Genomic DNA, 22,626 nt, shown 5'->3' with positions numbered 1-22,626 from the left:
ACACAAACCCTCTCCCTTTCTCACCACCACCCAGAAGACAGTTTAAAAAAAGAAACACTGAGCATGAAATGACTTTCCTTTTCCCCCAAAGCAGAAAATGGGATAGCCTGCCTGTGGGCAAGAAGTCTTCCAGAAGCACACAGGGAGCTCTCTGCAGCAAAGCATCTCTCCACATCTTTCATCCATTGCTGTTGTGAGCCATGATTCACTGTTTGTTAAACTGCAGTATTTAAGTTTCAAATAGTGTAATCCACTTTATTAAATCTTATTAATTCAGAACAGGTAGGGCATTGTAACCATAATTACTGCCATCTTATTTTTGTCTCAGTGGTCTTTAAGTGGCTCTGCATTGCTTTTTAAGTTCAAACCTTCTCAGAGGCAAGCTTTATTTTATGGCTCAAACATGATCCTAGTTAGAGGGCAGTCACCATCCAAGTGATCAGCTAGCAAACCCTGCTGTTTAATGAGGAAAAATGGGCTGGTTGGAACATGGATTGCCTTCAGGCACCAACACCTGTGAAACATGTTCAAAAGTCTGCATTCCCTGATAAATTTTATTTCATCTCCTCTGAAGATTTCAGAGCCCAATTAATTGCTCAAATGAGTATCCTCACTGTTCTGATAATGGAATAGGGTAGTAGATGAGAAAAAGTAACTCAAGGTTTCTGCTTCTAGAAATTCAGGAAACTGAATTTAGCAAACATGTGCAGGAGTTATAACAAACAAAAAAAACCAGGAATCACAGACATTAGAGACCTCGAGACTAGAGCCCTAGGAGTCTAGTAATTCATAGATAACCCAAATAGTTACTTCAGCATTTCATTTTAAGGATTTGTAGGAGAAACAAGACGCTAAACCTAAAAAGGGAGCATAAGCAAGTTATACCGTCATCCTTAAGGAGGAAGCACATAGCGCAGTGTTTAGTCTATATGACATACTGCATTTCTGCAACTAGAGCATACAACAGTTTCTCAGTTAAAACAATTCAAGTGCACATCTAAAATATTATCAAGTGCATTAAAAACATTGAAATTTTCTATACTTAATCAAAATCTACTTCTCTAGACAAACTGGCTACAAAGGAATAACCATCTGCTACATGGTGAAGTCCTAGTCTATTCTATTGACATTAGCAGAATGCTTAACTTACACTCAGAAAGGGAAAACAAATCATGCATCTAATAAACAAGGTAAAACGTTTCAGTTTCTTTAAATCATAATTAAAACTACATACTTTTATGGTTTTAGTCTGAAGTCTCAATCCATTCAGTGTGTTGATAGCTTTTTCAGCATCCTTGGGGTCAATGTAGTTCACAAATCCATAACCCAGGCTCTGTCCTGATTAAAAACAGGAAGAAGAGTGATCATTAGTACTACAGTGCTACAAAATGGATAACTAACAGTGTTTAAAATCTATACGGACACCCTGAGCAAAAACTGCTTATATTAAAGAACAGCATCTGCCTGAGATAGTTTCAAAAGCTCACAATACCTAATTTTCCAGTAAGGTTAGTGGTTTTTAACTAGCTTCCTCTGTTCCCACAGACTGTCCTAAGTTCAATGCAGAAATGGCTACAGTCAGTTTAATGAAAGACTTAAATTATTATGCAAAATAGGTTCAGGAGTTTGTTATGATCTGTTAGAGACTAGAGGAAGTGAAGGAGCTTCGAGGTTAAGACAATATTAAAAATGCACTACTCACTTTCAAACTTTAATTGAACATAAGAAAATATACTGGCAAAATTCTGGATCCATGCATGAAAATGGGCATGTTCGAAATATACTTCAAAATTGGAATTTGAGCCAAACTGGAAGCCAAACATTTCCACACTGACTAGAGCCTGTCAGTAACAAGGATTTTAAAGGCTTATTTTGTTTCTATATTTAAAACAACTGGTACAAGTAACTGGTCATGAGCTAAATGTCATCCAAAGATGCAACATTTTCAGGTTTTTATAGCATTGGTAATTCAGATCCTAGATGGGACATAAAGCATTTTTAATTAGCTCTTAATCCCTCAGCTCCAGCCCATTTCTAAGAGCATGTTCTAACCACTTATTAAACACTCAAGATCTTAGTAGTAGACATCTCTTGACAGCTTCAAAGCTTCAAGTATACCATCCTTAACTAGCTGCCTTCAGCCTACACCCTAAAAATACTTTTAAAGGAGTCAGGCGGCAAATGGGTAGAAAAATTTACCATAGCAAGAGCATACCGCTTAGAAAGAATATCATTCATTAGCATGAACCTTTTCAGAAACTCTACCATATTCCTCGACCTTTTTAAGAAACTGAAATGATGAGGGTCCAAAAACCAGACAAGTCAAAGGGAAGCATCCAGTATAACTAATTCACTAAATGCTAGTTTGAAATATTAACTTGGAGATACAACAATATAAAAGGATAAATAATATTACATAAGGCACAAATGGCAAATACACTTATTGTAAACTGATATAAAGCAACCTATGCTGTGTCAAGTTCTTGTACGATATCTATACAGCAGGTATTAGTGGTTTAAGTAAAACACAAAGTTTGTAACATGCAAAGTTATTAACAAAGAACATCCAAAACCCAACTGGACAAAATCCCGAGCAATCTGCTCTAGGCAACCCTGCTCTGAGCAGGAGGTTGGACTACATGATCTCCAGAAGTGTCTCCAACCACAGCAATTTGGTGTTCCTGTAACAAACAATATGGAAATATGCAGAAGCATTTCTGTATTCATTTACAGCTCTACCCAGATATAGCAAAGTTCCTTATCCTGCAAGTGCCTTTTTCCTTTAGTTTGATGATAGCTGAGTAAATTCTATCTGTCACCTCCGTCACTCCCACTGTCTGCAGAAACTCGTCCCAGCAGTGCCTCCAAAGTAGAGCAACGTAAAGGAATGTCTCTGTGCACAGCTTGTATTTTAGTCTTATCTCCTAATACAGAAATGCTGGCTTTTGGTGTTATTAATCTCCTAGGAAGGAACCTATTTAAACCACAACCTTAAGATGTTAAAATTTCTAAGAGAAAGCTATTTCATGTAAGACATTCCCAGTACGCTACTCACTAATTCCAGAATGAACAGAAAAAGATGTGCATAAATTATTTCTACTACCTCTCTGTTCATGTTATCTATTTTTCATATTATAAACACCCAGACCACTGCAGTCAAAGAGCATACCCGGCTGCTACAAAAGATATCATTCATGACCAGTTCTTCAGCAGACATTGTTAGTTAAGCTTGATGAATATTAGTAGACTAACCTAGGAAAGTGCACAAACAAAACCCTGTAATTTATCCAGACAAGTTTGAACTAATTTCTGCAGGTTTATTCTGTAATTTTGCAATTAAAAAAGCCTTCACTTTGAGGTTGGTGAAACACTGAAGCAGACCACCCAGAGGGTTTGTGAAGTCTTCATCATGGGGATACTCAAAGTCTGCCTGGACACAGCCCTTGGCAACCTGCTCAGGGAGAACCTGCTTGAGGAGGAGTTGTCTAGATTATCTCCAGAAGTCCCTTCCACCCTCAGTGATTCCATGAATGCCTTATTTAATTTAGTTTTATTTAAATTGGGCTATTATCTAAAATTCAAGGGTGTTCAGATCTGACATTCCAAAGGCCTTATATACCTGAAAAAGGTTCAGAAAAGGTAAAACTTAACAGATTGAAATCTTGCCTGAAGATTAGTGGTTAAACTACACATTATCAATAATTCAGAGGAAAAAAAAAATCATTTTCTTCACAGAAGCATATAAGAAAGATGAATTTCAGCTCTCAACGAGCAATACAACTGGAAATTGAACCTCATTTCTGGAGTCAGATGCTTGAGGGACCACTCTTAAGTTTTCCTGCTTGTACTAAGGGAAAATGTTTAAGATGTTTGCCAGTTCATACACAAATGGCTGAGTTTTAGAAAATCCAGACAAGCATTTCACAAAATGCAGTAGAACCAGCTATTTCAAACAACTCATCATATATCCCAGTTATTGCAAAGTACATCTGACAGCTGGTAGTAATTCTCATTTTCTTTCCGTTGGTGGGAAAGTGCCAACTGGGTTACAAGAATTTAGTCCACAACTGAGCTTCTAGATGATCCCTAAGGTCCCTTTCCAACTCGTGATCCTGTGATTATCCCCAAGTGTTTTCACTGATGTACGGGACTTCAGTCCAATCTTACACTGAATTACTACAGCTGTACAAGCCAGAGAAAAGTCCCATCTGATTGTGGATTTCAGATTGAGAAAGAGCAGCATACCCACTACACACATATTTTACTGATATAAAACCAGACATACCTGGCCAGTATAACTGAAACAAGTTCTCCTGTGTAGCTTTTTCCCCCTCCTCAATGTCTAAACTTTTTGCTTTCAAGACAAACCAGTTAGAAGCTAGATGCACTTAAACAAAATCAGCCACTGCTTAGAATATCTAAAAAGAGAAACTTCATTATTTAATAACTGTACTAATTTGTTGCCTGAAGCCAAAGATTAAACTGAACACTGACAGAGATCAGCTCTGGACTCTTCCATCTGTGCCTCTTCTAAACCAAACTCCATTCACACACACTTGTTTCCATGTCCAGTAACACATTTAAAGCAGATTGTCTGAGTCCACAACGGGTGATGGAAGAAAGAAGGTAAATCTAGTGTCCACAGTTAAATAATCCTCAGATTTAAATGTGTATCAAAAAGCAGCTTACTTTTTCAAGACGGGGTCAGTTCCGTCTGACTCTTGCCTTATTTATTTTTCCAACGTATGCTTAATGACACTATAGTCTGAAAAAACCCTCTGGCACCTCTCCAAGTGAGCTGTCCTGGTGCTCTGTCTATTGTAATGTGTTTAGGTATTCTGAAGACCTGGTTTAGCCTTTCCTATATCTTGAAAATTACAGTCTACTCAACCTCACCACAGACAAGAGACTATCTGTGTACCTAAGCTATTTATTACTGTTTATAGGTCTAAGTCATGGAATAAGTTTAGCTTATCCTAAAGAAAGGAACGACTGAGTTTCTTATTATTGTGAGTTCTTACTTATGCCAGTAAGATGAAAACATTCATTGCCCTCAAGGGTAACATTTCACCCATTTGCAGAAGTGAGCAACACTTCAGAAGTTACATGCTCAAACTATCAGTTGACCTTCTCCTCAAGAGTTCTTGTGGCTATTTCACAGCACTGTTTAAAGGTGTTTCTGTACACTTTCTACTAGATTTTATGCTTGGCACACTATGAATATTAGACAATATGGTCTAGAATAAAACAACAGTTAGCTAAATAATTGGTAAAAGAGGAAAGCACCTGAAGTAGGAAAAGCCACAATGACAAAATGATCCAGAAGGAAGGAGAAAAACAATCGAGGAAGAACAGTTTGACTTGAATTTTGCTTCAACAAAATCTGACAAAAAACCAAAACCCACATAGCAGTAGAAGTGCATCTCAAAAGCCTATAAGACAGCAAGGGACTTAAAGCAAAGGTTATGATTCCAAAGTTCATACTCATTAATTACATTTTATGTTTTATGTAACTGACACTTGCAACAAAGTCAAATTCAAGAGTAAGTGGCAAAAAAATTAGGCATCTCATTGAACCTAGGCATGCTATATCCACCACTAAGTAGGTCACTGAAATGTTCAGCCACTAAGTATGTGGCCCATGAGAAAATGTGAACTGGAAAGCACTATGCTATTCACTTTAATAGGGGAAACTATTCCATTTATGTTTCAAGTTTATGAGCTTCATAAATGTCACTTGACCACCACATATGATGCTGATGCAATTTAAAAGTAATTTATCAGATAATGCAAAGTTACTTCTTGGCCTTACAGTCATTATATGGAATGGATTTTGGGAGGAGAGGGGCTAAAAGTCATTTCCAACAATTTAATTCTGATCAGTCTTTGAAAGAACTACTCAAGGACTGAGTGGAGATCCAACATGCACACTAGAAAAGTGCAAAGTAATTTAACATAAATAAGAAGCAAGTAAAGAACACAGTGATTCAGTATTTCGGAAAGAAAAGCAGAGAGACTTCACAGGCACTGGTCAGCAAAAGACCAAAAAAGCTTTGCATAAGAGGAGGGAAATAAACAGGTAAGGAGGTATAGCCACAGTCACAGTGCTCCTGAATTTACTACTGTGCCTTGAAAAATGTCACTCTTAGCCTTTAGAAATGAACAAACTCTAATTCACAATACTTAAAGGAATAATCACAAACTAGTTCTAACCTGCCCAAGTTGTTTCACAAGTGTTTACTTGTTTACTATAAACAAAGCCTATTTAAACACTGTACACAGCTGTAAAAGCCCAGAGCAAATGCCCTACTATACATTTATAGCAAGTCCCAAATGGAGGCTATCCAGAGGAAATGGTCAAAGTAGATGTGATAGAAGGTGACATCTGTTGTCCATTCTTAATGTTTTGCTTTTAAAAGTAGCAGCAATATTCCTTAAAGCAGAATAAAGCCCTTTTAATATAACTGGTAAAACTATTTTCCTCCTTCTGACAATAAAAAGGTTCAACTTTCTGAATAGGAATAATCTCACTCTAGAACTCTCTTATATGAAAGGACTCCTTGGTTATTTCCAGCAACTGCTTCAACATTTAAGAAGACAGATTATACCAGAGTCCTGTTGCAAGAACTGAATTCTGGAAGTAAAAATCATGATGAAGACTTAGGTTGGACTGCTAGAGATGTGTCAGAAAAGAAGAAATGACAAAAAGATCAAGAAACTTAACTGGTTGTTTAGCAAAATCCAAGCTGGATCTAATCCTTCCTTAAAATAACTCAGGATTGTGGGATAAAAGAATGCATCACTACTCTGCACTGTACATGTCCATGAGGCACAGCTATTTACACAGTCTGAAAGAGGTTACTGCCAAGTTACTGGACACAAAAGCAATTACAAGCTAGCTCACTTCACTTGATCACCATTAATTACTTATGCAAAGCTTTCATGAACTTGGGGAGGAATAGGATATCTAGAGACAAGGAAATTTTTCTTATTGTCCTATTACTGTCCAAATTACTCATAATGGAGAGATGGGCAAGAGAGTTGGCAACATGAAAGAAAAAGTACTGAGGCTGTCTGAACACTGATGCACCTCACTACATAGAAAAATCCTCTGCTGGAGAAGTGTTCATGCATGAACACTTGGTTGCATGAAACAGCCTAGGTGTCCTGAGGCATCCTCCAGTTCAGTACTGGGGGACTAGCTAATGTGACAGGTCTCAAAAATAGATTGCTTCAGATAGGACAATTAATAGGACATTATCCAGTAAGAGTGTGGAGCAACAAGTCACTTATTTTCCTGCTGATTACTGTAGTCTAACGGGTGCACTTGAAGACCACAGTAAATACAGCTCATCTCTATTTGAAGGGGGAACGTGGCACCACTTGTTTCTTGCAGTGTCTACTGCTATTCTCAGTTGGATACACACACCCCTCTTTGTTACCGATTTAGAGATCGTATATTTGAACAAGAGACAATTCTTTTTCTAAATTCATATGAAGGATTTGTACTCTAAAAGCTTGTGCTGTCTCCTTGCTATTGCCTGTCTACTGACACAGTTTTAAGGGCTGGACTACTAGTGATTGCCTGTCCAAGACAGCAATTTATGTCTCAACTGGACTGAGGGCAGCAGCTGTAAACAGTAATAAACAGTTTGGTAAGCGCAGGATAACATGACAAAGGTTTTATTCTCCCTACATAATCTATACATAATGATCACCTCTTAGTAGTTTGTTCTTGTCAAATAATTTTTTAAATGTTTTTTTAAGCTTCCTGTTTCTCTGGGAAATCCAGAACTTACTTCCAAACAGTAATTCTGCTACACTATAACGTAAGAAAAACTGAAAGACATTCCAAACTAAGTTATCCACTCCCACCCAAGCCTGTTTTCTTCTTTCCAGCAAACCTGCATTAAGCTTATACTTTTACATTAAGGAGTTACACAAACAGCTGAACCAGACTATTTACCCCAACCACATCAGGCCAGCAATTAAGATGTTTTACAGCTTCTCCTCTCAGCATACCGGGGAAGTGGCCTGCCTGACAACTCTTCTTGCAAGAAAAAGCATACTTGCCCTCCTTCATTTCATGCCTTTCTCTCTTCAGAAGCAGCTGCAACAGCCACAGACAGTGGCTTGTCTTCCGAAGCTTTAACATACCTGCCACATAACAGCTAAATTCCTCCATGCTGCACTTCCAAAAAGAAGGGCAGAAAGCACAAGAGCCTTCAGATCAGACAGCTTCCTTGAAGGCCAAGTTAAGAGATCCTCTCCCTTTTGACTACTATGCCCACAAACCTAGAAAACAGGTGAAAGTAAATAAAGAAGTTGAACAGAGCCCGTAACAAGAGAAAACTTGTAACTAGACAGATATGTAGGAATGTCTCTGTGTAGGTGCTCCCTCCTTCAGTGGCCTATGGATGACAGCCTATTACAGACCTTGGAGCGCAGAATGGCTGTAAAATGCTTGTTATGTTTTCAACCTATATGCTACCACTCAGTTTCAGAAGGAACATTCCTTAAAGCCTGTAGGCACCTCGGAACCAAGAAGAAATACTATTTCAGACACAAGTGCCAAAGGCAGCATCTTCAACAGCTCTTCTCAATGCTACTGGACTGGATGCATAGTAACAACAGAGTTCAGTCATTTGAACTGTGCAGTCCTGTTAACAGTTTGCCTGAAAAGTGCTCAAGTGTCATTTACAATCTGTTGCACCTTAGAAGAAAGGCTTGAAAGGTAGACAAATATGAGCTTTACCTTAACAGATATTAAGTAAGCCCTTTCAAAAGTTACTTCTGAAATGTTGTGAGGAAAAGGAAAAGCCCTGGTGAGGTTACAAGTGCCCAGTGAACTTAAGTGCTGCATTTCCAGTAGTCTTGCAACATTTTATCACTCCTAAAAAAGAATGTATATTGTTTTGCATAACAATGATTAGAGAGCAGCCTATTAGTATGTTTCTTAATTTATTATTACTACATATAATTATATGAAGTTATTATAAGAATTAAGCACCTATTAGCTTTATTTCGCAACTGATTAAAGCATCTTCATATATTACTAGATCTTCTCTGAGTGTTTTTGGGCAGAAATGTGAAGTCTGACCAATATCAAGCCTACTTAGCTTCTGCTCTTGAAGTCTCCTGTCCACTTGTCCACTGAATCTGTGTCCTCATGTTTCTCCTCTCTAATACCTACTGCTGACAATAGTCCAGACCCAGTACTGTAAAACTTCATCTTTGCTTGATCACACCGCTGGCATTTTCTTTCAGTACTGCTCCATCAGCATACAATGGTATTAAGACCAGGTGACTAACAGGTGCTGAAAAACCAGCAACTTCCATACTATAAGAGTTTCTACTGCTGCATTTCTTCCCGGGGTCAACTACTTGCATTGTTTCAGTGTGCCCTCCCTACTAGCCTGAACCAAAACACTCGCCTTTTAACAATGCAGGGAGACACCTCCGAAGGCTTGGCACACCCACCACACGAGGGAGTCCTTGGCTGTTCTTTCCTGTCGGCTAGCGAATACCAATGCCAGGGCTCAGCAAGCTACCTTTTAGAAGTAACAGTTGATTAAATTACCAGAGTACCCAGCTAATCCTGCATCTCCTCTGGAATTCTTAAACATTTCTGTAAGGTCTGAAGATCAATCACCAATTTCAGGTAATCGTTTTTTCCACACACACAAAAAATTAGCACCAAAATGAATACTACGGTCAGCTGAGCTCTCAAAACCTTTTCAGTACATACTCAACTTCTTATAAGGTAAGACCAGATAACTTCTATGAAACGAACTGGTTCATTTTAAGGAGCAGAGCTAGGTTTCTAAGTGCCCCCTCCCCTTCTCCACTTACTGATGTCCTTAACAGGTAAAAATAATATAAAGAAGTAGTCCCACTAATTGAGTGCAATCAATGCTAATTCTTAGAAGAACCCAAAACTACTATTCAATTTCAAGTTATCATCCTGATACACATATTAATTAAAAAGCAAAAAACCCCAGAACACCACTTAAATTGGGTTAATACCACCATCTGTAAACATACCACTAAGGCATAAAACTAGTTTCATGGTCTAGTACAAAAGCTTACCACAAGCACGTGCTAATCATACTCTGGAAAATTAAACTCAGTAGCAAACAATATATATTCATGCATCTACCTACCACAGAGGGCAATCAAAAAATTTTAAGATATGCAGACATTTTTAAAAAAATAGGATTTTTCTACAGTACAGTAATTGATTTCAATATAGTGACATTTCGGGCATTTCATGCTATCTCAACTTCTGCAAAGATTAACTTCTTGCAAAATAATGAATTAAAGGAATTAAAGAACTAACATCACAAAAAATGCTAAAAAAGCCCATCTTCAAAAAAATTATATACTATTTGCATCAATATGACAGTAAAAAACATAATTCTGAAGTAAATTTAAAAGTCTAAGAGCTGAAACTCAGTGTCTGTAAGTCTACAGAAAACCATAAGAATTCTAGCAAACTGGGGACTACTTTTTTTGCAATTTAGCTTCAGCTACACATGCTGCCTTCAGTGCTTTACTCCTTGAAGGTCTGTTGGCCAGTCCTTGACTGAAAGGGAATAGCAAACATTAATACATTTTCGGCCACCAGCCATGCAAGTGTTCATTTTACATCAAATGCCATTTTCAAAGACTAGGCATAACTTTGTTTAAAGCCGTAAATTTCTGTCCCTGTGCATGAAGTTAATTGATAAAGATCCACTAGACTACTCTAAGAGCTTCATATCTTTGTAAATAGGACCAAGTCAAGTTCACAGCAACTTGATGTTAGGCTTTATTCTGCCTTTCATCACTCCTGAAGTCACACACACTGGTGGAAGAATGCTGTTAAGAGAAACATACATGGCAACATTACAAGCCTATTACAAAGGTTCTCATTTGAATTGATCTCATGAACCCATATAATTTTTCAAAAGTTTCCCAAAATTTCAGCATGGAGACATGTTCGCTGACTAGCACAAAAGCAGAAGTGGCACTGCGTAAGAGACACAGCGTTCTGTTAAGATTAACCTAAAAATTGCAAGTAGTCACAGCCTATAATGCCCTGAAGGCAAGCCAGTATGGTGACAGGAAAGATCAACAGCGCTTCTGGCCTGTAGTCCAGCTTCAAGAGCATGAAAAGTTTGATGAAGAGTTGTAAGATATAGAGTAAGAAAACACTGAAACCTTTTGTTTGTCTGGATTTGCATTCAAGACATCGGAGTGCTCCACAATATGTTAGGGTGATCCTCCTGACAGACAAGCCCACAGACACTCCTGTGCCAAGACAGGGAAATCTTTCAACGGGTACCAGCTCTTTTTCAACAGTTGCTACATCTTCATAAATCACCATCGTCAACTGCATCTGATTTAAGCCACCAAAGTTACCACAGTATTATTTTGACACTGAATAAGGCTAGAAGCACACACCCAGACAAGCAATTCACTGAACTACAGAACTGTACAAAACTCCTACACAGCTATGGTCTCTAACAAGGGTTAAAAGAATAAGCACAGAATACCATCAGTGTTGCTTTCTTCCCATTTACTTCTAACATAAATTATTGTTTGAGTTCCATAGTCCTTTGAAGTTTGCATTAAGTTTGAACTGCATTTTAAAAGCAGCTTCAGCAAAATATGGGAAACCACACAAGCCACTGCAATCCCCAGTTTAACTGCAGTTTGCTCATAGTTCCAGTAGATGGATTCTGTTTACTGAACACTTAGATCTCATATACCACTGAACTAGCAAGATAGGCAGCTTGCAAGAAAACACCTGTAAACCTTGATCACTAGATTTGATACTTTGATGCCTATTTTTCCCAAACCCAGTTTCTCAGCTGTTGCTCTAATCTGGAAAAACAGAAGTTAAAAGACTGCATGAAAAGGGTCAAATACTGACCAAGGTACCTGACAGTTTATCCTGCCATACAGTGAGAAGATAATAGCTTTTTGATTAGACATAAACAGTTGTAAATTTTCCTAAAAATCAGAATTTTTCAGGAAGAGAAACTGATGTTTCATCTCAGCCAAGTTCAACTCTACCTTTTTTATTAACTTACTGACATCCTCCTGCCTTCATCTTGCATGGTTCTTCACACGTGAAGAACATTGTTTGCTGCTTCCTGAACACGAGCTTGTGTATGCCAGATGCAGAAATAAGGGTGTAGCTCTGGTTATTCCCCACAGCAGGCAGAGGAAGACAAAGGTTAGGAGTATTGTGGATGCTAGTATTTATGTGAACATGATCAAAGATGTTCAGTAAGCCAGAAAAGACATTAAGTGAGGGTTACTAACAGATAAACCATGTCTAAACAGGAAATATCAACCCCAAAACACACAGCTGGAAGCAGGGACTGCATGGGAAGGTGTGTGCTTTGGAACAAGCAAAAGGAACAGGGCATTTGCTTATGGACACTACAGGAGGTTGAACACTTGATAGTCTTGCCTGTTATGGCCTCACGTTCAAACATAAAACTAGTTACAGCCATGAACTGCTTGAAAAAACCCGAACCAATCGCTGACCTGGGGTGCATGCTTTCTTACAAACTAGCTTGTAATAACAAGTAGAAGCTCCTTATTACACTAAGGTGAAAGTATACCACAGAATTTGCTAAATCAGTTATTTTTTAAAATACAGCTTTACTCTAGTTTTTACCACTATTAGTAGTAACACGTTCTACGCAGCTGAGAGGGTTTTTTTAATTCTGCAGTTGATTTGTTTCTTGTTAGGAATACAGCCAGTCTTAAGTATTCTGTCCTACCATACCACCTCATCACCTTAATAAGCAGGTGGATAAAGCATCTTATTCTACTGCTGGGGTATTATTTAGAAGCAATGATTTGCACATCCAAGTAAAAAACTACAGCATGACACTTGAACACAAATTATTTTCCCAAACGTCACATTAATACTACTGTTGGTGTTTTGTTTTTCTTTCAGACTATCTGCTACTTAATAGCGAGAGTTTTGAAAGACATCCTGAAATGTGCCACGATGAGGAGTCTGAAAACTGTTTCTCCTGCAGGGCACATTTTGCAATAGTTGCTTGCAGTATTGCTTTCAATCATGTGAGTTTTTCTGGTCTTTACTGATGACTGAAAACCAATAACAAAATGGTAAATTGTTATAGAAAGATAAATACTTTCACTAGCCAAAGTGTTAACCAGCAACTCAAAAAAGTATGTTCTTGCAAGTATGTCAAAGGGGAATATCCTTCTTTCAGTTTTAATAGCTGTGATTAACAAACAACTACTCATCTGCAATACCAAGCAGTGGAAAATACGCCATTTCTCATTATAGTTCACAAATACACACAGGAAAAGGATATGCTGAGAAAACCTGACTTTTGCATTACATGAAACTGGAATATGTCTCCACAAAGTAATTCTTAGAGGAACACAGCAAAGTTTTTCAACAAGGAAGCTTTTTTATTTAGGATATAAAAGGCGGGGATAATCAATGCATCTTGCTATAGGTGAAAGGCTTCATAACCATTGTCCAGCAACGTTAGGCTTCAAGTGCATTTCAAAAAGGGCTGTATCTTAACCTGCATTATGCCATAGATATCAAAAAGACCAGGAGAAAAAAAGTAGCTTCTATCTTCAATAGCTCCAGAAACTCAGAAGACAAGAAAGAATTTAGGTTACAGTCTCCTATTTTAGTAAGTTCTACCAAATGTCTCAAATAAAAAAAAGGTAAAACAAAGCAAGTGAAAACAACCAGTCGATAGTGTTGAAAGCTTGAAGGCAACATGCCTGTGCATTTATAGCTCTGGAAGTTGACAGATTTGCAGAAATTGTTAAAAGAATCATGAAATGAAATGCAGGCTCTGAGCTGTATCTGTGTTATTTTTCCTTTACATGTGGATTAAATTATTATCACTACTCTATGTCACTAGAACTAGAGGCTTGCACATTTTTCTTCTGCTGCCTTCTACAATTTTCCACCTAATTCTACTCACACTTAGCATACCCCGGGAAGACAAAACCCCATAGAAGAGTATAATAAATAATTTTCTGCAGTGTGCACAAAGAAACATTATGGCAGCCTGGCAAATTTGTATCGTGAGAACTGCCAGTTGAAGTGTACCATATTAAAAAAATAAAATACAAAAATAAAGTGCTTTCATATAGCAAAATAAGCATAAACACACAAAGCTGAAGAGAGTCCCTTGCATGTATTTAAGGTCTTACTTCCATGATGCAATATTCTAGCAGCTTCAATACATAATGCACCAACCATGAACCAGTTAGGACCATCTGTTATTTACTACTCTGCTTGTGGTGGCTGAGAGGAAGTACCTGCTTTCTGTAGGGATACCCAGGTCCTTACAATCCACATGACATCCTTGGAGTGAAAGGGCTTGAGGGCATGCAGGTCACTAACACTGCTACCCAAACTGAGGTAGACTTCACTGAAGAACACCTTAATTATTACAAATATGTTGCACTAATCTCTCAGCACAGTTACCCTGAAAGACAATGATGCCTATAAAAACCTTCACATTACTCAAGGTCTCTTAGCACACTCATTTCCACTAGAATTACCTTTTATTCAAACAGCTGGCCTAGCATCACCAAGACATAAAAGCAATATATACCTACAAGCACCTATGAAAGAATAAGCAGTGATAAGACCAGGTACTCTCAAGGTAGAAGTAAAGAGTGCTACCTCTTGCTAAAAGGACACAAGATAATCCCACAACACTAGAGGACCAGTGCCAATTTGCAAGACCCAATGCTTTCACGGGATTCTTGTAAATTACTGCAATCACTGACAACAGTGAATCTTAAGCTGTCTGCCGAATAGTGCAAGAGAATATATATTGCATTAATCCCCATCAAAAAGCACAGTGCTTGCTGGAAAGCAGAGTGATTTAATGAAGATGTTCTGATTTACTACATTCAGAGAGGTCCCTAATCATATTTAGCCTTATGTTTTAAAACTGGAACTGTAAGTCCTTGCATATGCTGCATATTGAGATCAGCTCATTAATTCAGGTTAATATATGGATGAATAAATTGTCCAACCATTTTAAAGATAGCTTTTTTCTACAGTGTCAGTAGTAAGACCTGACTAACTAGGCAACTTAACTGAATCTGTAGAATAGACTACACAGGTTTAGTCAAACAGTTTTTTGCTACCTTTGTATTTGGAAACAAAGCCTAGAAATTTCTGAAAGGTCCAGAGTTGTGCCTGCAAAAAAGTGAAAGAGCAAGTAGACGGAAGTGCAAAGCCAATCAAGCACTGTCTTGATTAACATAAGATGAAACAAGTTCCTACGTTTCCCCCTGCTTGTATGACTCACTTCCACTCACTTCCAGGACACATGCAACGTGCAATGAATTATCCAGTTTACTATGAAAAACTCCATAAATGCCACCAAGTTTTCCAATAACATTAAACAGCAATATGCAGAATCAGAGAAGAGTAATAGGATACAATATTAACAGGCTTAAGACAAGTCTCCATTAATAGCCTTCTGGATCCACACATAACGCTTCCTTGAAAACAACTCCTTCAGGACTATTCCTGCAGTCCAGACAATAGGACAATACTCCAACCACCAGCTAAGTAGGCCAATGTTCTGCTGTTGTACTTCCTTCCAACAAGCACGTGAAGTTCAAAATTATTTCATTTGTGCTGCAACACACCAAGTCCCCAGGCCACATCAGAGACTGTATTTTAACAGCTGTAGGGTTCAAATCATAGACTATTTTGAAGATTAAAACTGACATGAAGAACAACCTTCCCTTTCACACCCACCCCCAGAAAAATCAATGCTTCAAGGTCTTGAGCAAGCTGCTCTAGAGAAGAGATCAGTCACCATCTCTAAATATGAATTTGCCTCCAATACCATTGGGTTTTTATTCTCGATTTCATTTCATTCAAGGTCTGCACAAGTCAACCTGCTTGCATGATACAGTTTGCCAGGCAACACTTTTTGTCCACATCCCTGCCCAAATCAGGAATTATCAGGCTGCCAGAACTCATTCCTCATCTCAGCACACTGCAAAGCAGCATCTAGCAAGAACCCCTGCCCCTCACAGAATAGCATCCTGCTTCAGCTAGCTCCTGCTTTAGCTGCCAAACTACTCTACTCTCCCAACATGAGTGCCCTCAAAACCTTGTGGAAACATCTGACAGATCAGTGTTATAGGACTGTAAATGTCATGCACATTTGGAGTAAAAAGGCTGAGAAGGAAAGAGGTGGGAGTTTTACAAAAATAGCAAGACTCCTTTGGAAAGTGGCAAAGTTGTAGTTGTCTGTTCAGTCATGTTATCCTCCCTGCATCAGGTGTGTGTTATATAAGCAAATACCTGGAATTCCAGCTACTCACTGCCTTACCATCCTCAGAATTTACTACTTTGTCATGGGAATATTTCAAGGTTTCTACACTGCAGATAAATAGCCACTTTGCAGACTAAGCCACTCCACAGATATTCCATACTATTTGTCTACTCTTGCTTCCTCTGGGACATGAGATAAAAGGGAAAACAACTTTCCAGTTTGTCTCTTACCTCACTCTCCACATAAAAAGTGGCAACAAGTCTAGAGTCTCAGATTAAGGCAGAAGTATATAACCGTACTTTCTTGTCATATTCCAGTAAGGTTAGTTGAGATGCCCTAAAATTAGTCTTACATTAAAACAAGTGAAAGACTTAGGGTTAAAAAAGGAAGCTAACACTGTTCAAGCCAACAGTGACAAGAGACTTTAAAGAAACTGCCAGCCTAGGATCAATTGTCTAGGCAACAAACAGGAGGAACTGGAGCTCCGCGCCCACTCAGAAGGGTATGACATCATAGGAGTAACTGAAACATGGTGGCACAACTCAAATGACTGGGGGATCGCAATGGACGGTTACAGGCTCTTTTGTACAGGCAGGCAAGTAGAAGAGGTGGAGGAGTTGCACTCTACATCCAGGAACACCTTGAATGTATCAAAGTCAACTATGGTGATTGCAACCGCTCTATCAAATGCTTCTGGGTTAAAGTCGGGGGGTCATCCCCAAGCAGGACCTCACAGTGGGCATCTGCTATCAACCTCCTAAAACACGGTGACAAAGCTGACAAACCGATATTTGGGGCACTAAAGCAAGCTTGTGGCCAACAGAACCTGGTCCTGATGGGGGACTTCAACTACCCAGACATCTGCTGGAAGAACAATACGGCAGCTCACATGTCATCCACCAAGTTCCTGGAATGAGTAGAGGACTGGTTCCTCATACAAATGTTAAGTGTGGCAACCAGGAAGGAGGCGCTGCTGGACTTGCTATTCACAAACAGAGAAAGCCTATTTTGTAATAGCTCAGTTAGTGATAGCCTTGTCTGCAGTGACCACAACATTGTGGAGTTCGGGATCCTGCTGAGCGTGCTGAAGATCAGCTCCAAGACAAGCATTCTGGATTTTAGAAGAGCAAACTTCAGTGCACTCAGGGCTCAACTGGGAGGGATTCGATGGGAAGCTTCCACGGAATACAAAGGAGCTAGTAAGAGCTGGGAATTCTTCAAAAACTCTCTCGGAAGCACAAAGCCCATTTATCTCCTACGAAGGAAAAGGAAGTAAGCCGAGCAAGAGGCCCCCCATGGCTCAACCATGAGCTCCTGGGTCTATTCAAATCCAAAAGAGAAGCACACCAGAAATGGAGAAGTGGAGGATTATCTGCCAAGAACTACAAGGGCATGCCAAAGTGTGCAGAGATGCAGTTAGAAAAGCAAAAGCCCAATTTGAATTGAAACTGGCTGTAGACATAAAAAATGATAAGAAAGGGTTCTTCAGACATGTCAAACACAAGCAGAAACAGAAGGAAAACATAGGACCATTGTTAAACAGAAAAGGAGAGTCAATCACCAACGATGCAGAAAAGGCAGGGGTCCTCAACACCTTCTTCACCTCGGTCTTTACCAACACTGTTGGGTCCCAGGCTTTGGGAATGAAATTGCCAATTGAACCAAACACTGACCCACCATTGGAGAAGGAAGAGTTAGTACATGAACTACTACAGGAGCTTGACCCCTACAAATCAATGGGTTCTGATGCCATCCACCTGAGGGTGTTGAGAGAGCTGGCTGACATCATTGCAAGGCCACTCTCCATAATCTTTGAGAAGTCATGGAGAACGGGGGATGTCCCAGAGGACTGGAGGAAGTCAAATGTTAGCCCTATCTACAAGAAAGGCTCGAGGGAGGATCCGGGTAACTATAGGCCCATCAGCCTTACTTCAATCCCTGGGAAAGTTATGGAACGAATCCTCCTGGGGGCCATCACAAATCAATCGAAGTACGTGATTGGGAAAAGCCAACATGGCTTTATTAAAGGCAGATCGTGCTTGCCAAACCTGGTGGCCTTCTATGACAAAGTGACTTGCCTGGTTGACACGGGGCTGGCAGTGGACGTTGTCTACCTGGACTTCTCCAAGGCCTTTGATATGGTCCCCCTTAGTCTCCTCCTGGAGAAATTGAGGCATTATGGCCTAGACAAGTGGTTTGTGCAGTGGGTGGGGAACTGTCTGACAGGCCGCACCCAAAGGGTGGTGATAAATAGCTCCTTTTCCAAGAGGCAACCTGTCACAAGTGGAGTCCCCCAGGGATCAATATTAGGCCCAATGTTATTCAACCTCTTTATAAGTGATCTGGATAATGGCATCAAGTGTAGACTGATGACATTCGCTGATGACACCAAGCTGAGTGGGGAAGCAGACACTCCAGAAGGGAGAGCTGCTCTGCAGGGAGATCTGGATAGGCTGGAGGAGTGGGCCAGCAAAAACCTCATGAAGTTCAGCAAGGACAAGTGTAAGATCATGCACCTGGGAAAACATAATCAGGGAGTGCAGCACAGACTGGGATCCACCTGGCTGGAGAGCAGCTCTGTGGAAAGGGACCTGGAGGTCCTGGTGGACAGGAAGCTCAACATGAGCAAACAGTGTGCTGCTGAGGCCAAGAAGGCCAACAGGGTGCTGGGTTGCATCAAAAAGGGCATCGCCAGCAGAGAGAAAGAAGTCATCATCCCACTCTACCCAGTGCTTGTTAGGCCACACCTGGAGTGCTGTGTACAGTTCTGGTCCCCACTATACAAAAAGGATGTCGACAGGCTGGAAGGGGTCCAGAGAAGGGCCACCAAGATGATTAGAGGACTGGGAAGCCTGCCATACAAGGACAGGCTGGGAGAGCTGGGTTTGTTCAGCCTTGAGAAAAGGAGACTCAGAGGGGATCTCCTCACCGTGTACCAGTACTTGAGGGGTAGCTACAAAGATGGAGACTCCCTTTTTACAACGAGTCCCATGGAGAGGACAAGGGGGAATGGACACAAGTTGCTTTTGGAGAGATTCCGATTGGACACCAGAGGGAAGTTTTTCTCAGTGAGAACAGTCAACCACTGGAATAATCTCCCCAGGGAAGTGGTTGACTCGGCCACGTTGGACACCTTCAAGAGTCGTCTGGACAGGGTGCTGGGCAATCTTGTTTAGACTCTGCTCTTCCCAGAAAGGTTGGACTAGATGATCCCTGAGGTCCCTTCCAACCTGCGATTCTGTGAACAATGAGATCACTCTGAAACTTAGAAGTTCACATGCAGAAAAAGTCAGGAGCTTTGCGGCAGCACTGACAAGGTATAAAGTTTCCAACAGTTCTGCTCTTGCCAGACATTAACACAGGCTAGCAGGCTTTGCACCGGTATGACAGAAGTAGAAAAATCTACACATGGTCATGAGTTTCACATGTTCTAGGTTCAACCAGCCAGTCACACTTTCTACTGCTTTCACTAAGGACACAGAATCTTTCCCTTGATTACCACAAGATTGCTGTAGAAGTCACAGCAAGCATAACAGCTATCGCTAACAGATCAGTGTTTCACCTGTGTTCTGCTGAGACAGAGCACCTACCCCACAGAAAGAAAATAAATCCTCCACCTCACAGCCTCAGTTGTTTGGGCAGACTACAATTCACCATTGTCACCAGGCTGCACCAGAGGAGAGTACCCTATAACCAAGGATCTGACAGCATAGAGTACCCCCCTAACATTTCACTGACTATATGCAAATACACCGCACACACTGAATTATGATCAATGTTACTAGAACTATGACTCCTGTTAACAACATACACTCAACTCTGATGACATGTCCAACTCATACACATTTTCTGTTTTCTTCTGTGACCACCCTAGAATCCTCTGTATTTACTACCACAGTTCTTCAACAAAAACAGAGCATGCATGAGAAATTTCAGTATTAACAACTAGAAACTATTTCTGTACAAACATTAATTGCAAACATACTGACTACAGCTGCATCAATTTTCTGGAAGTGTTCAGCTTCTAGGCAATTTTTTTTTTTTTTTTTTACAACTGTAGTTCTAGACACCTGCCAAGTTGTATGCTGCATTTTGCATCTGCACTATGTGCAAAACAGTAACAGGACAATACTTCCAAGTGTCTGAGAAATTACTATCTGCAGAGGGCAACATGAAGTATGCACAATTAAACAAGACAGATACACTTGCTTCCATAAGACTAAAGTTGACAGAAGGATAAAGAAATGTGACCCTTCCTCTATGTGCCTGTCCATCACACTCTACTATTTCTAAATTGTAAATATCTACAAAATTTAAGGTTCACATAACAACCTGAAGAATTTTACTCTGAGAGCCTATAATGTTGACCATAAAGAAAACCCACCACAGTGTGACAGTTACCAGCCACCAGACAGTTACCATCTGGCGATGGCAACATATATTTTTGGAAAAAGGTATGCAAAATGATCAGCCTTTCAACAAACACGCAAGCTTCACAGTAAGGAAGGTGAATCAAGTTTGAAAAACAGGCCCATAACAGTAGTTTCTTGTCTTCAGGTTTAGAAAGCAGGAAGTGACAGCAGAAGTGATGCAAAAAGAAACCTTCAGGTAGGGAGCAGCGGGCTTCTTGTACTGAATTGACCAGGCTATTACCAGGGCTTCACAGCTACACAAGTCTACAAACATAAAATACTGTTCTAGGCTAGATCTCGAAACCCATCCTGCCTGATTTTCTATGTAGTACAGCAGGCATGCTAAACTGCAAAGTCTACATATATGCACTATTACTGGTTCAAACACACACTGTCAAAAAACTGACCTACCAACAAACATGTTCTCTTTTAGAGAAATTAAGTTGTGAATTTTATGACCATATGATTATTATAATAGGAGAACAGTACAGGAACTTTGAAGCCAAGAAAACTAAGAAATTCTCCCAAATTTATGACATCTGATTTCAGCTGGTCTCTGAAATGGAAGTCTGAACTCCACAAAGTTTCAGTTTAGCTAAGAACTCCAGAAGTACTCCTGGGTAAATGACAAAGAAGCAAAGGCCTGAAATCATGGAGGTTATTACATAATGTGGAAGCTAAGCATTTGTCTTCCACATGTACAACTCAATTTGCACTAAAGACAGTGGACATTAAAAATAAGTGCAGTCTTTTTTGTACGGACACCGCATTTATTGCCATTTGTTACCTATATCCAAGTTTCAGAAAAGTAGGCCTAGAAAATGCAGTTTGCCATATTAAGGTAAGTGTTCATTCTTAAGTGCTTGCTACTACTACCCCTTACATTTTGTCAACAGCTGCTAAATCCATCTGTCTTTCACAAGCAGAAAGCTTGCGCTTTTGAGTGGTTGAACAGGAGAGGTTTGATAATCAAACTTTATCCCATTTTACCCTCCTCCCTTACATTTAAAGTATTTTTAGCTTCATTTTTAGTTACATATGCTTAGCATTAGATTAAGTAAAATGTTATCTGTTGCTTTTAAAGATGTAAAAGCACTTAAATGAAATTAAACAGCTATCTAAAGCAGCTGATAAGAATTCAGTTATGATGCTCTGTTGAGACCAGAGTCTCCCACCTGTTGTACAACTCTAGTTCATGTGGTAGTTTTGTACCTTGTATATTCACACACATCTGCATTAGTCAAAAGCATGTAAGAGTTAGCATAGACTCCAAAATATCTGGGCATAATAACTTGTTCCAGACAGATTCTCTGGTTAGCAACTGAAGATAAGTGACATTTATGCCCCACTTCTCAGATGCTGCTCTTGTTGATGGGATTCTCACATGAAAAGACTCTTGTTCAGCACCCTTTAAAAACAATAGGATCAAAGTTTATTCTCTCTACCTTCAGTAAAGCAGAACACCAATCAGCTATTTTAATTCTTGCTGAACACACTCAGTGTTTTTCCATGACCTGAGCAAGTAAAACATCACTTCAGCTACCAATGTTGCCCCAACAGCAAGTTGTGCCTATGGTATGTATAGGTGCTTGGAGATGACCAGCAGGAACCTTCTGCAATTCAGCTTTCTTCCCTACCTCCCTCACAGCTAAACCCTTAGATACAAATCAATAAGGGACACACTTTGACAGTACACTGCAAGTAACTATAACCAGTAGTTGAAACAATCAAGATTTTGTTTTAACAAATTCCACTCAATGGAAAAAGCATTACTGAAACAACTAGAACAGCCCTTTAGAAACAGGGCTTCAGACTGCACACAGGAAATTACAAACTGACTCCACCATGCCTCCCTTCTCTCCAGTAAGTTTTCCAGTGGTAGAGAGACCATCAAGCTCAATGGA

General features: G+C 39.7%; 1 protein-coding gene across 8 annotated transcripts in view; it reads right to left on the bottom strand.

The window, feature by feature from the left end:
• Positions 1-22,626, bottom strand: part of ELAVL2 (ELAV like RNA binding protein 2) — a 96,399-nt gene that overhangs the window by 28,818 nt on the left and 44,955 nt on the right. For all 8 annotated transcript variants that reach the window (XM_064438424.1, XM_064438420.1, XM_064438418.1 and 5 more), the window contains one exon: positions 1,235-1,338. In XM_064438424.1, the coding sequence (XP_064294494.1) occupies positions 1,235-1,338 (104 nt within the window). The remainder of the gene's footprint in view (positions 1-1,234; positions 1,339-22,626) is intronic.

The sequence above is a fragment of the Phalacrocorax carbo genome, chromosome Z (assembly GCF_963921805.1).
Source record: "Phalacrocorax carbo chromosome Z, bPhaCar2.1, whole genome shotgun sequence".
In the NCBI taxonomy this organism is placed as follows: Eukaryota; Metazoa; Chordata; class Aves; order Suliformes; family Phalacrocoracidae; genus Phalacrocorax; species Phalacrocorax carbo.
This window is presented reverse-complemented; position numbering and strand designations above follow the sequence as displayed.